General features: G+C 53.7%; 1 protein-coding gene across 2 annotated transcripts; it reads left to right on the top strand.

Moving 5' to 3' along the window:
• The first annotated feature begins 5,226 nt into the window (after nt 1-5,226).
• On the top strand, nt 5,227-10,169 carry DNAL4 (dynein axonemal light chain 4). 2 transcript variants are annotated; one of them, XM_087766277.1, is made up of 4 exons: nt 5,227-5,326; nt 6,670-6,892; nt 7,736-7,819; nt 8,978-10,169. In XM_087766277.1, exons 2-4 carry the CDS (start codon nt 6,821-6,823, stop codon nt 9,140-9,142), a joined length of 321 nt encoding a protein of 106 aa, XP_087622403.1. In that variant the 5' UTR covers nt 5,227-5,326; nt 6,670-6,820; the 3' UTR covers nt 9,143-10,169. The 2 variants fall into 2 exon arrangements, with proteins under 2 accessions (XP_087622403.1, XP_087622405.1); XM_087766279.1 differs by having other exon boundaries at nt 5,264-5,326; nt 6,730-6,892.
• Nucleotides 10,170-14,115: the final 3,946 nt, after the last annotated feature.

Below are 14,115 nucleotides of genomic sequence, written 5' to 3' on the forward strand. Positions count from 1 at the left end.
TTTTAAGAAAAAAAAACCTCTTGAGTACATACTTCAGCTGGAGCATACACTCAAGGGCTTTGCAGAGCTGGATGCTCACCCCCACATCACTAACAGGAGGGGGTTCAACAGGTGACCCCTGCTTGTCCGCCCAAATAACAGCAGCATAATTAGGAAGGACGGCACCTTTTGGAGGAGGAAATGTCCAAAACCATTGCTGGGGCCTCAGACTTAGAAGGAGGTGAAAAAAGGGGGGGACTGGTCCTATTAAAACCGCAGGAGCCCTGCAAGGGGGCTTTTGAGGCTGCCGGCCAAGGCAGAAGACGTGCGGGAGGATGAAGAAGGATGGAAACAGCCTGGCCGCTGGTGCAGGATGTTGGCATAAAACCTGTTCCTCTGGAGCCCGGAAACCCAGCCCATGCCAAAATCTGTGTGAACCCCGCCACCGGAAAAACAGAAACAAAAAGGGACACCGGGAGATGCTCGGGCAGGGATTGCCCTCCGTCTCCACGCCAGACCACTGGCGCAGTCCCAGCCCCAGCCGTGTCCCCAGGACGTGTGGATCTGTCAGTTCTGGGATGGGAAAAAGGGGGGAGCCCAGTGGCACAGATTCTGCAGGGCCACCTCCTCTCCCCCCAGAGGATCCCAGCCAGTTGCACAGACCAGGGGGACACAGGAATAGTTGATATAATTTATTCAGACATTTTAAAAGCTTACGGCAAACACCTCTGTATAAGGCTCTTCAGGAACCGAAGGCATTACGGAGAGATTAGAAACCAGCATGGAGACAGAAAATCAAGAGTAGGAATAAATATTTGATTTCCATCCTGCCCTGACTCTCTGCAGGATGCAGCGGCTGCTTCTCACCCATCTGGGGAGGAAGAGAGCAAGAAGGGACCATTTATTTTTGGTAAGCCGAGTCTTGCAAGAGCTACAAACCTGCGACAGGGCTTTTAAAAGGTGGAGGAGACAACAAATCAATGGCGTTGCTGGCTGGAAGGAGTAATTACAATGACTTACGCATATTGCTTGCTTCTAAATTAACCAGGAACACTCAAGAGAAGACCCACATCTCTCTAAGGGCAGTCGGATGGAAAACAACGCGTTGCGCACAGACGAGGCAAGGAACAACAAAGTCACCCTTGGGGAGGGGTTAAAGAAGGAAATTCTTAACAACGGCGTGGAGAAGGTTTTGCAGTTGGGGTAGGTGTGCTCAGCTTGGATGCTGTGTTGTGTCCGGATAACTAAGATTGGGGGGGGGGGGAAAGAGGGAAAGAGCTGAAGTCAACTCCAGATGTGGGGGGAGCAGAGGCAGGGGCACCATCGGGCTCTGGTGGTTCAGCGGGGGCTGGCGGAAGAGGGGGGAGACAGACGCCTGCGCGCTCTCCTCGATCCCCCACCAAGGGACTGTTAACATGCTTCGAGGGGAGGAGGGGGACTGCCATTTCCCTTCCTAATCTGTGGGACTTGCTGCCGCAGGGCTTCCCATGGGCTGAGGGCTTAGCCGGACTCAAACACCCCCTGCCAAAAAGGGCTTCATCCTGCAGTGAACAAGAAGACCAAGTCAAACGTGGCAACGGGAAACCTTCAGGCCTGACGGCTATGAATTATCAGGTTTGAGAAGAAAACGCTGCAATTCCTGCACCCCTCCAGCCCCTGCCCAGCTTTCCGGAGGGCACCGCCAGCGGTGCAGGCTCTGCCTCCCTGAGGACACGGGCAGCCCTGGGGCCCCCACCTTGGGGTGGGCTTCAGGGAGCTCCTGCGCTCCCCGACACCCACAGCATCAGCTTTGGGCTCGCAGGTCACAGCTCCCTGCAGCGTGTCAACCTCCCAGTCCCCTCAAACCAGGTCAGGGCAGCCTGCACTTCGACCCCAGGAGGTGACACTTGTGAAGCCCCCGTTACCTGCACTGCTCGAGCCATGGGGGGCTGCCTTAATTGCCTCCCCGTGCCTCTCTGTCCTGCCGGGAGCCTCCTCCGCTCCCTCCTGGAGCCAGGAAGGCTCATTAAGACTCGTGCAGCGTTCGCACGGGGAACGTGCCATGCTTCCAGAGCATCTGGCACAGGAACGGCTTCTAGTGCTGTGGCAGCAGGCGTTACTAGAGGCAGCGGCCGGTACTAGAGGTAGTAGCTAAGGGCACGTGTGGGGCGCTGCCTTGCCCAGCAGACCGAGGAATCCGGCTGTCCCAGAGCAGGTTGCTCTCTCCTCCAGAGCAGAGGGCTGGGCTGCTTTCAGCTGCCACCCATTCCTGCACACCAGCGTTGCCTTCCCTGAGCTCAATGCAATACGGTGGGTCTGATCCCAGCGAAATTTGGCTTCAGCATCCCCTCTGGGCCTCCTGAGCACTCCTCCTGCCTCCAGAGAGCTGCGACCATCTTACCCACCCCGGGGCAGCCACAGGGCGGACCTCAGCATGCCCCGAGTCCACAGCCCGGGTCCTTTGGTACAGCCCGAGGTGGTGTGGAGCAGCGCCCAGCCCCTGGGCTGCAGCTGACAGGCAGGACAGCAACCTCTAGCTCCCTGCTTTATCGCAGAGAGGAGACAGGGCACGGCATGGCCTGCACCCACAGGGACGACGGGGAGGTCCCAAAACCTGGCCAGCAGCCAAGAAAAGAGAGAGTCTGTGGGTGCCCTCCGCCTGATGAAGAGTCAGTGTGCCGTCCGGTCTCCGTCAACGATGGAGATGGCTAAAAGAAAGCATGGGGCAGTATATATATTATATATACACATATTTTGCAGTTGGTGGCTACATTTGTTTCTCAGCTAAGGAATACAACGCAATCTAATGTCCTGTGGCAAATGGTACTTCTTTGTTTTAATGCATTTCACCACGGCTGCCAAAGATAAAGGGCTGAAAGAGTTTCCACCTGTGATGAGTGGTGAATAAGAACGAACCAGCCAGAGCAGAGTAACTATTGAGTTTCCTTACAGATCCAGAGGTGTGAATCTGACCCTTGCTCTGGACTCGTCTTCACCTACAGATGGGCACCCGGTTGCTCGGTATGGAAACTAAAGACCAGGCGACGTGAAGCCAGCCGCGTGTCTGCCTTTTGCGCTAGCAGCTAAGGAACCAGTACGTGTTACCTGTGGTGGCCCAACAAGGCTTTGACTGGCTTACCGCGTTGTAGAGAGGCAGCCCACGGAAACCCTGAGCTTGAGGGTCCAGAAACAAACTGCCCGCGTTTTGCTAAGGCGCAGCAGACGGAGACAGGCCAGCGGGATGCTCTCCTTCCTCAGGAGGCACCTCTGCCTTGCAGCCCCACTGTATTGCCCACCACAATCAGAAAAAAAACATGGCGTTCCTAACTTTGGGCCCTCTGCAGTTTTGGGTTTGGCCATTTTTCCTTAGCTTTTCACCTAGGAGCCACTGATGAATAATCCTTACAACCAGTCCCAGCATCTCCTGAGGAAAACACTCCCCGGGGACACACTGATCAAAACCAAAGCACGTTTAATTGAACCCAGAATCGCATACGCATGCGCGCTCCCCCCACCCATACACACATGAACAGAGGCATACGCACACAAACGCAACAGCTCGCGCCGACTTGCTGCTTAGTAGCAAAAGTGGGTGAACTACACAGGGATTAAAGCATTAAAAAAACCACAGCAAGAATATGATGCTTGAAAGCACTGTGTCCCTAGAGAGATTAGAGTAGCTGCCTGGAGATAAAGTAATGATGATAGAAAGATCTTCTTCCTCACAGAGGTTCTATTCCTAATTATCTCCCTTGCAAAGAGAAAAAAAAAAAAAAAGATGATCTCCCAGCTTTTATCTGTCTCTTGACAATTTTAGCTCTGTGCCTGTCTCGTTGCAAGAAGCCGATGCTTGCCGAAAGGAGGAAGGAGAAGGAATCAGCACAGGAGGTAAGAGTGGTAGCAGAACAAGGGGGACAGGAGGCAGCGCTTCATTTCTGTCACCAGCAGCAGCGAAGGCAAACGGAAAGACAAACAATCACCGCAGCATTGTCTTTCCGAGCCCAGAGACGGCTTTGCTGCCTCCACCATTGCTTTGTCAGGCAAATGACAACCAGCAGGTCTGAGTCACTCTTACACCAGTGAAAGAGGCATCAAGATGTCCTCCACAGAGCTATAGGAGATTATGGTGAGGGAAGAGGACTTCTTCATAAGCTGGCAGGGGCAGGAGAGTGCCCAGCTTGTTCCCCCCCTCCTCCCCCCAACTCTTTTCCTTCTCAGACAGCTAGAAGGCAATTCTTCTTTCAGCAGACAGCCAGGAATGATGACGTTTCAAATATATGCCAGCCAGACCGCACGGAAGATCTGGCCCACGAGCCACCCCGTAAGACGAGGATGGGCCCTGATGGAAACCCAGGCATCACACCCAACAGCCGGGCCTTCGCAGAGAAGTCTTTCCCCTTGGTATTATCCTGGGGCTTGCTGCTTCTCCACCTGTATTAATTTCAGACATACAATCCTAGACTCCCAGGAAACTGTTTAAGCCCTGGGTTAGAAGCAATCAGTGTTTGGCTAGGGGGACTGCAGAGACAACACAGGTTTCCTACACAGCTGAGAGTCAAGGAAAACCTCAAAGCAAACAGACACTACAAATATAAAGGCCCTGGAGGGCATGGGGGGGCAATGGGGGTTAGTGTTACAGGAGCTGCTTGCAAACCCATCCTCACCCTTCTGGGGTCATTTTCTCCTTCTTTCCAGTTGCATCAACGCACAAACAGGAGTGGTTGCGTCTCCCATACAATGAAAACACATCAAAGAAAAATAAATTTAATTGCCCCAAACTGCTCCAATATTTATCCTTGCTGTTTAAACCAAAAGGTAGAACTAGGCCCCAAAAGGGTTTTAAGTCATAAAAATATTAAGCCTCCACATACAAGGCGGTTGGGCTGTGGGTGCGGCTCAGAGCCCACCCCTGCAGCCAGCCCAGCCGAAACCCACCCCGAAACCTTCGGCTGGAAAGGGCGGGAAGGCCGGGAGCCTGCTGGAAGCCCCTTTTCCAAGCCCAGCCCAGGGGAGACACGGCTCCTCCTCGCTGCCGGGAGGCTCCAGCAGCTTCTGACCCAGCCCCGGAGGCGTCCCACGGCGGGGAAGCGCACAGGGCCGGGCCTGGGCCTGGCAGTGGCGGGGCACGGCTATGGTTCCGGCGGCCGCGCAGGACCGGCGCCCCGCGGCCACCCCGCCGCCGGCGCCCCAAGCCCCCGCGCGGTAGCCGGCAAGGCAGACCGCCAATCAGACGCGCCGGGCGGTGCGCTCACAGCCAATGGACGGCGAGGCGGGTGGGACTTCCTGCGCCGGTTGCTACGACAAGCACGGCTCTTCCTTAGCAACCGGCGCTGGGGCGGCGGTGCGGGCCGCGGCGGTGGCGGCGCAGGTGAGGCCGCGCCTGGAGCGCCCTCGTCCCCTTCTCCCTGCTCCGCTTAGGGCCGCTTGCCGAGCCCTTCCCCCTTCGCGAGGCTGAGGGCGGCGGGCTGGCGTGAGGGGGCTGATTCGGGTGTGCGGCCCGCTCGGACTCTGTTCCGCCGCCTCCCCTTCCCCCCTCCGGTGCCCGGTGGCTCCGATCCCTGCCCCCCCCCCACCGCCGGGGCCGGGGCTGTGGCGTGCCTTTCCGGGCCCACAGCTGGCGGGCTGCTCCCAGACCGCCTCCCTGCCCAGTCTTTTAACCGACGCAGCCGCCCCTCGGCGGCTCCTCCTCGGGGAAACCGACGCCTGCCCCTGGGGCTGCCCCCGGCGGCCTGCCTCGGTCTGTGGCCTCGGGCACGTCTCGGGGAGAAGCTGGGTGCTGAAGTGGCCCCCGGGGTTTGCCCCGCTGCGGGAGGCCGGCGCCAGCCAGGCGGCTGTTCTGTCCTGTGGAGCTTGTGGAGGGGACGTCTGCAGGTCCCACGGTCCCTCGTGTGAGAGCCGGTAGTCTGTCAGAGTTGGTGCTTTAGCCAGCAACTCTACATGCTGAGCATAAATGCTTGGTCTGTGGGGTGTTGCCTGACACCATGTTTGTTTTGTTTGCCCTTTAATATGGGATCACCCTTGCCTCCTCTGGGGAGGAGAGGAAGGTGCTTTGTTCTGGATGAGAGAACCAGAGGGAAGGACATGGTGAAATGTTCTGAATCTGCCAGCCAGCCAGTGCTGTGCTCTGTGGTGCCCAAGTAGAGGCTGGTTGGTAATTGGACCCAGAGGCATGGTCCAGCGTTTTCCCATGTGGTCCTCCCCAGCTGACAAATGCTTGGGGATGTGAGGAGCAAGTGCACAAACCGGACCAAGATGTTCCTGTTAAGTGTTTCCATATAGACATGTTCACTGATCCTGTTCCTAAAATACTCTTACCCTTTGCTTGTCATGCGCAGTTTGAAACCCTCGCAGATAATAGTGTCCTGGGAAAATCCTTCGGGAACTAATCAATACACATAACGGCTGATGTACTGTTCTCCCCTCCCTTGTTGGAAGCCGTACCCTGACTCGGCTCTTCCCTCAAGCTCGATTGGTGCTTCTGGGAAAGTGCTGTGCTCTTGAAGCCTTGTTTATGGAAAATGATACTTTTTTAAAAAATTTGTTTGCATTAATGGTCTGTAAGATAACCCTCTAAGTGCGTGGTGTGTGAAGACAGTACTGAGAAGCAGTAAGTAACTGAGATCGGACAATATTCTTGTAATAGTTTTATTTGCCTTCCATTTTCATTCAAAGCTTTCTTTCTCTTTCCTGTGTTTGTTTTTCTTTAAACAGCATCCTCTGGGCCGGGAAGTTTCCCCTCCTGCTGAAGTTTCCCTCTGCCTGCATTCACAGGGCCGTGTTCCTCGCAGCTGTCTGCGCTGCAGCACCTTGCTGGGCTCCGGGCAGCCCCTCCGCCCCTTCCCGGGGTCACTGTGGAAGGACCATGGCAGACACCGGGGAGGGGAAAAAGGAGGAGGCTGATTATAAAAGACTTCACAGCTTTCCACTGATTAGGGTAAGAAGAGGGATGAATTACACATTTACCGGTGTTACAGACATGAAATTCTACCTTCGTTCTTACCAGCCTTCCAAACTAGAATTTCTCCCACTGAGTCGTTGCTGTGAGAACGTGTGTACTGATGGTCCTGTGGAAGAATCCCAGTCATCGCTGCTGCTTTCTCCCTGTCCCTGACCTCTGTCAGGGAAACTTATTAGCACCGTTGTTCCCCCTGTCAGCCAGGGGAAGCCTGTGGCAAAGCGGTCGGTCTAATAGACTGAACATGCTGCCTTTGGAGCCCTCTCCTGTGTTCTGGATGCAGCTTGCTTTTTTTTCTAGAGGAGCTGGAGTAAAAGATCTTGCTAGGCGGCCAGATAGCAGAAGAGGAAGAAAAGGCTGTGTAATATAGACTTCTCTGTTATGCTTATAGCAATAATTAAGGACTGTAGTTGGAGCAGTATTAACATGCTTTCCCTTCATCTTATAACAGAAAAAACGACAAATGTATTTCTCTCTCTCTTTAAGCTGTGCTTACTTGGTGCTAGTGTTAATGTTAGGTACGAGAAGAATTCTGCATTGGCTGGGACAAAGGAACAAAGGGGTCAGCTGTAATGCAATAAGCCATTTTCATATTTACCATTCTCTGAAACAGTGGAAATGCCTGGGGTACAGACAAGCCTGTGTTGCTGGTGATACCCCCCACCTTGAAGCAAGCATTAACAGTCACAGGGACTAGCTGCCTTTTGCCCACGCCCAGCAGTCCAGGCCCCACTATAGCCTGGGCAAAGTAAGGGCTGCTTACTGTTGTCTTGTGTCCAGCTCCTATTTTTCTGCTGAGTTCCTCTTGTTTGCTCTTTCCAGCACACAGACATGCCGGAGGAGATGCGTGTAGAGGCCATGGAGCTGTGTGTCACGGCATGTGAGAAATACGCCACCAACAACGAGGTACTAGCCAAATCCCAAAATGGCCAGCCTTCAGTCGCTGTGGCTCAGGGAACCTGCAGGAGCAGGGCTAAGGGTGCAGGGCGGAGTGGAGTCAGATCCTGACATCCTATTACTCTCTGTCTGCACTGAACAAGGGTAGAAGAAGGCAAAGAGCTTGGCTAGATCTCAGATTCGGTTCCCTTTGTCAGCAAGATCCATAATAGCCCTTTGCTTTCCTGCAGGAAGCAGAGATTAGTAGCGATGCTGCCTCCCAAGCCTTGCCTCCTTCCTGATCCTGCCTTGCCTGTGGCATGCCTCTGTTCATAAAATGCCCTGTGTCCCAAGGGCTTCGTTCAGAGCTGTGTGGAGACGGGCCCTTCCCGTCTGTTCTTCAGTGTTGAGCAAGGCCGTCCCCACCAGAGTGGGGAACAGGCTCTTGTTTTGGGGATGAGTACATGAAAGTCTTTGAACGTTTAGGTACAGTCTGTTAAGTCTTCCCTCTCAGCTTTCAGCCTCCTGAATGAAATTACTGAGACCATATAAATGGGGGGTGATGCAGAAGTTATGGCCTTGGGAAAGATTACCCTTAACTTTGAGAACCAATGATAAAGGCAAACACACCTTGCTCTGTGGGCAGGGCACAGACTGCTTGTTGCCGGAGCAATTTTGTCTTGCTTTCTCCTGCCTGAGACACCGCACGTCACTGCAAAATCTTCCTCTCGCCTTTTTTAGATCAAGCAGGGTGTGATCTGGGAGAAGTGAATCTTTTAAAAGTCAGCCTAGTTTCAGTGTTTTGGTAATTAGCTGGACAAAAAAAAAAAAAACCGGACTCCTTAAAAATAGCCACAGCTTAGTGACCTGAATCTCCTCTCAGGCTCGCTGCACTCAGCATAACTCCATCAGCATCTAAACCAGAACTCTTGCTTCAGACTGTGTGAACAAGAGAAGTGATTGCTAGATGCAGTTCTTTAATTTCTCCTAGCTGCTGTGTCGGAGGCTGCTGAAAACAGAGAGACCTGTTTTACCCTTAGGCATAGCTCTGGGGAGCTCCCAGTTCCTGCAGTGCAGCTGCTATACCTGTTGCCCGTGGCTTGAGTAGTCTGTTAAAGGCAGAAGACGACTAGGGGGATGTTTGCATAAAAACTCACTGCTTGTACTCTCCTCCTTAACATTCTCCAGAGCGCTGCCAAGATGATCAAAGAGATGATGGACAAGAAATTTGGGTCCTCCTGGCATGTGGTGATTGGGGAAGGTTTTGGCTTTGAGATCACTCACGAGGTGAAGAATCTGCTGTACATGTTCTTTGGTGGCAGCCTGGCCGTGTGTGTCTGGAAGTGCTCCTGACATCTGGCTGGATCCCAGACTCACTGCATACAAGAGATTCCTTCCTTTTCTTGACAGGTTTTGTACAATCTGGAGGTGGGGCTTTATTTTTAATAGTTAAACGTCAAGACTTTTTTTTTTTTTTTTCATACTGACGTAACAGTTCCATGGGATACATATAGTTGGTGCGTGTGTGTGTGTATAAACTCGCTAAGCTGTCCTGTCCTTGCTCGTGGGATTTCTCATCTGTCTGTGGCTCTTTTCTTGGTCTTTGAGGCGAAGCAGGAAGGAGGTGGGGAGTAGGTAATCTCACGACCCACTGCAGAGCCGTACAGCAGCGCTAGGAGGGGGAAAGGAAAGAGAAAAGGTGCTATCTAGCCCTACGGTTTTTTTTTCTTCCCACTTGTTCCACGTCATGTCCTCTCTTCTCTGCCTTCCCCACTGCCATGTGGTATGGCTCTGACCAGCACCTGTCTCTCCTCTTTCTGAATGCCAAGAATACCTTCTTCCCCGCATCTAAGATGTCCGCACAGAGCTGGCAGTGCCAAGGGCCTCCCTTTGGGCTGCCCGTGGAGGTGTTAGCCACAAGGAAGCAGACTCAGTTTGCCCTTCCCCGCTTCTTTTGGGAGGCTACAACAGCTGAGCTGCCTGGGTGTAGGAGGTTGCTATGCAAACTTCCCCCTCCTTTCTCACCCACCGCACACTGAGATAGCATGAAAACACAGGCGGCTGACGACGCCTGCGGAGTGGGTGAGAAAACTCTTCATAGGGCTCAAATGCCTCCCTGTCAGTTCCTGGGGGCGTTGCAAGTGCTGTGTACTTGCAGCATCTTGTTTGGAGGCTGGTAGAGGAAGGAGGCTCCATGTGAGATATCATTTGGTCATCAGAAACCTAACGTCTTTTTGGACTTGCGTTCTTTTAGCCTGTTTCATTTTTTAAAACTGTCAGTGTTGGAGGATGGAATGAACGTAATTGTATGTTACGTATATGGCTTATTTATATAAATCTGGGGAACCGTGTTTTTACAATAAAAATTTAGTAAAATGTCCTTTTCTGTGTGTGTTCTAAAATGAAAATCACAAAGCAGAGGATGAGAAGGAAGAGTATTTCAGGAAACACGGAAGTAAGTAAGCAATGGTGTAGCTCAGGCAGAGGACAGGGACAAGCGTCCATCCTGCTTGTTTCCCGGGTGACTCGTAGGTACCAGAGATGCACTCTTATCCTTGCTGTTCGATTCCTTTCACCAGTGCAAGCCACGATGCCGAGGAAGGTTGCCAGGCCCACAGTGCTGCTGGCCAAAGTCCCCAGGCCACACAGCTGTCTAAGTAGCAGCAAGGGAGTGTACCTGTGTCCTCTGCTCTGACCTTCGGGGTCTCGCATTTGTGGCTTCCTTAATTTTCAGACTTTCCTCTCAGAACGTCGCCAGCAGTACCACCGGCACCTCATGTTTTATGAGAGGCCACAGTCTAGTCCATAGTTCAATTCTGAAGGACCTTTCTGCCTTAGTGCATGGGGTGGATCAGACTGGGGGGGGGTCTTACAATTCCTTTTGTTCCTTCTGTGAACCTCAGTGTGATGCTAGAGATGTCCTTCCTCCATTTCATCCTGTCAGGAGCTCTTCTATAAGCCAGGAATTAGAGTGACTAGAAAATATTTCAAATTTGGACCATCTGCGCTAGCTGGGCCCGACATCCTCTCACACAATTCCTTATTGATCAGGTGGAGGGGAATTGCGAGGTGGGGGGGACACGTAACAGGTATCGTAAGGTAGCTGGTACCATGATAGCTGCCCTGTGTGGTGGCCCACGGTGTCAGGAGCGTGGTGCAGCGCAGGAGAGTCCAAATCCTTTGAGCTGTCTCTTGGTGCGGTTACTCTGTCTCACTCCAGCTGGCTGCCTCTGCGTGAAGATAGCACTGTTGACTGGCACTTTCTGCAGCTGGCAGGTGGAAAAGATTATTTTTCTCTTCCAGGACTTTCTCCCTCCTCTCTGTTTCATCACCGTAGGCCCAGAGAAAAAGGTAAAGCTAGCGTTTTTGGACTGTCCCACATTGGAGCACGATGATACCTTCAGCCGTACCATACTCTCTTTAATCGTGTCTCTCTCATGCTAATGAATAATTAACTGCTGTGTGCATATGCACAGATACACTGGTCATGGGCATCTCTGCAGGGTCGTGGTGACCTGCAGATGATCACAGGGAGCTGCTTACCTCAGCACACAATTTTTTGGCCTCGCTGCCAGTTTGTTATCTCTTTGGCCACCAGCTGACCAAAGCTAATGTCTCCGTGACCTGCATTGGCAATAAGCGAACGTTGACTGCTCCCCAGCCTTCCTGAAGCATCAGTGCGCAAACAGATTGAGGTGAGCTAGGCGTGAATTTGCAGCAAGTCAGCTCCCACACTGTAACTCCCCCAAGGTAAGTGCAAGGTGGCTCACAGGAGAGCGGCAGGCTATTTTTGTTTCCGAGGGTAACAGCTTTCCCACAAGAAGTTACCACAAAGAAGCCAACCCGTCTTAGCTGGTTTGTGTGCCCGTCATTGGTGCCGTACGTGAAAGCACAAACCTCATCTTCCCAAAATTCAGCTGTGCGTGTCAGGCAAGCATTCAACAAGACAGATCAATTTTCCTGCCCGTTTCAAGTTGAGCCACGCTGTGCCGGCCCCTGGGTGTTAGAAGAAAGACTTTCGCCCTCCTTTTGCTGTGGAGCTGCCACGCTTTCGGGCACGGCTGTAATTTTCAGGGGAGTACGGTTCATGCATCAGAGATGGTCCCTTGTGCTGTGTTTTCCTGCAAGAGACCCCTCTGCAGCTGATGCTTTGGAGCCTCTAGGGCCTATCTGCTTTTGACTATAAAGCTGCAGTCTCTTGCTGGAGGTTTTTAGCTTACAGATTTTCAGCAGAAAGCTGGGGACATTGGCAACAGGTGGCTTGCTACCGTGTTCTCTTCTCCCTCTCATTTCTTGCCCCCTGCATATTGCTGCCATTACCCATCAAAGCATCAGGCTGAGTCAGATGTAGAAAAGGAGATGAAAAACGCAGGGTGATGCATCAGTGCCAGCCGAAATGACCCCTCCTATCCGCCGGTCCTGGGAAGCTGCGGCAGCAGCTCAGAGGGCTGCGCGTCGTGATTTCATCCCTCCCCGCTGAGGGGAGATGGGCAACATCATTATCCGCTGCTGGGGAGTCCTGACTCGGTGCCAGCAGTGGAAATGTCCTCGGATGTACGGCTCCTCCTCCGCCCGAAGGGTGACTCGAACCTGCTGGGAAGGGGGAAAGGCACTGGGAAGATGGAGGAAGAGCTGCAGAGGGGAGATGGGAAGAAAGAGTTGCAAACTCAACCGCTTCTCTGCGATGATGTCATGGCAACAAGGTCCTTCAATGTGCTGTCAGACAGTCGGGGCAGGCTTTGAAGCTCTCCAGCTCTTCCCTGTTGCTGTGGGCTCATGTCTGACTCGCTGAAAAATCTTTTGGTTAATATTTAATGCCGGCATTGAAGTGCTAAGGGTGGCAAGTGCCCCACCTAATCCCCCTGCCTCCACTTTCCAAGTGGATGCTAAATCGGGGCGGGGAGTAGGATTGCAAGCTCCCCTAGCCCGGGGATGGGACTCCCGGTCAGGAGAGTGGCTTCGGCCTGTAGGGTCCCTGTCCCCATCTGGCTCTAGGACATGGGAGAGAGGTTTCTATCCCCCCCCCAGCCCAGTTTGGAGCTGGTTTGGGGCACTGGGAGGAGGGGGGGTCTCCCTCTCCCCTCGGTCTCCCAGGGCTGGCTCTGAAATAAAGAAATCTGTGGCCCTGCTCCAGGAGCTGAGCCCAGCTCCTTTGATGCAAGTGGTTAGCACATGGTTTTTGTTGCTGTTGGTTTTTTTTTTTTTGCTAAGCAATGACCTAATGATCCTGTGTTCCAGCGACAGCTCTTCCTAGGCGCCTTCTTTCCAAACCGTATGTCCGGACTGGATCCAGCAAACCTCCCGGAGCAAGACGCCGTGTTCCCTTCCCCGGGGAAGCCATCTGCTCCCCTCCGCCCGGCTCCTTCTGCAGGGCTTCAAGCTCGCCAGCCAGGCTGGAAAGCTCTCCTCCTCCTCCTCCTCCCCATGAGCCCCGGCTCCCCTCGGCCATCTTGTTAGCGCAAGGCACGGGGAAGGGAACGCAGGGCTGGCTGAATCTGGGGCAGCTGATGGTGTCAGCCGGAGGTGGTTTCCAGGCAACTGTCATGCTGTGGGACACGGCGAGCCGAGAACACCGGGAACACCGCGTTCTCGCCACACCGCCCGGGAGGAGGCCGAGCTCGGCACGGATGGAGCTGGCACGGGACGGTGCAGAGAGGGCAGCGGGAGCGAGAGGGTAGTGCAGGGATGGCAGCAGAGGAGGAGGTCTCCAGCGTACCCCCTCCTGCCCGCCACTCATCATACCCTCCCTGGCTTGGAGCCAGGATATCCAAGCTGGCTGCTGGTACCTCACGCAGCGAGGAAGGACCACATGATGTACGTGATTTCACGTGCACTCCACATCCTTTGGGAAATTGAAAAGAGGAAAAACATCGCTCCAGACTCTGTACCCAAGCCCCCAGGCTTCTTGTGGGTGGTCCCATGCTTCTCTGTCCCTTAACAGATCCAAAGCTTCCACCCTACAAGTCACCAACTGTTTTAGCCCACGCAGCCCAGCTCTGTGTCCCTGGGTGTCAGTGGAAAAGAGAATTTCTTGTAAAAATGGGCTGCCCTGTCCTTCCACAAGCTCCAGTCCTCCCCAGTGCTCAGTGGGTCTCGCTGCCCCTCTGTGCTGATGCCCGAGGCAGCAGGCGGGATCCCCACTCCTGCCTGCCCGCCTCCCCTGCCTGTTTCAGAGGCCCTGGGAGCATCCCTGCCTGTCAACCTCACCTGCCTGGCAGCCCTTCCTTACCCTGCCAGCCCAGCTTTTCCCCTCCCAGCGATGCTGATACTCACGTCCCCTTTGTTTTATCTAATTTGAGTGGTTTTTGAAAGCGGGGTTGAGTACA

This window comes from Nipponia nippon, unplaced genomic scaffold, assembly GCF_047370975.1.
Source record: "Nipponia nippon isolate SJK-2023a ecotype South Korea unplaced genomic scaffold, ASM4737097v1 scaffold_3, whole genome shotgun sequence".
NCBI lineage: Eukaryota > Metazoa > Chordata > Aves > Pelecaniformes > Threskiornithidae > Nipponia > Nipponia nippon.

Bases quoted from the DNA above. Each gene is read 5' to 3' on its own strand.
- DNAL4 (XM_087766277.1), top strand. From the start codon at position 6,821: ATGGCAGACACCGGGGAGGGGAAAAAGGAGGAGGCTGATTATAAAAGA. The intron at 6,893-7,735 runs GTAAGAAGAGGG...TGCTCTTTCCAG, and splicing joins ACAGCTTTCCACTGATTAGG to CACACAGACATGCCGGAGGA. The intron at 7,820-8,977 runs GTACTAGCCAAA...AACATTCTCCAG, and splicing joins AATACGCCACCAACAACGAG to AGCGCTGCCAAGATGATCAA.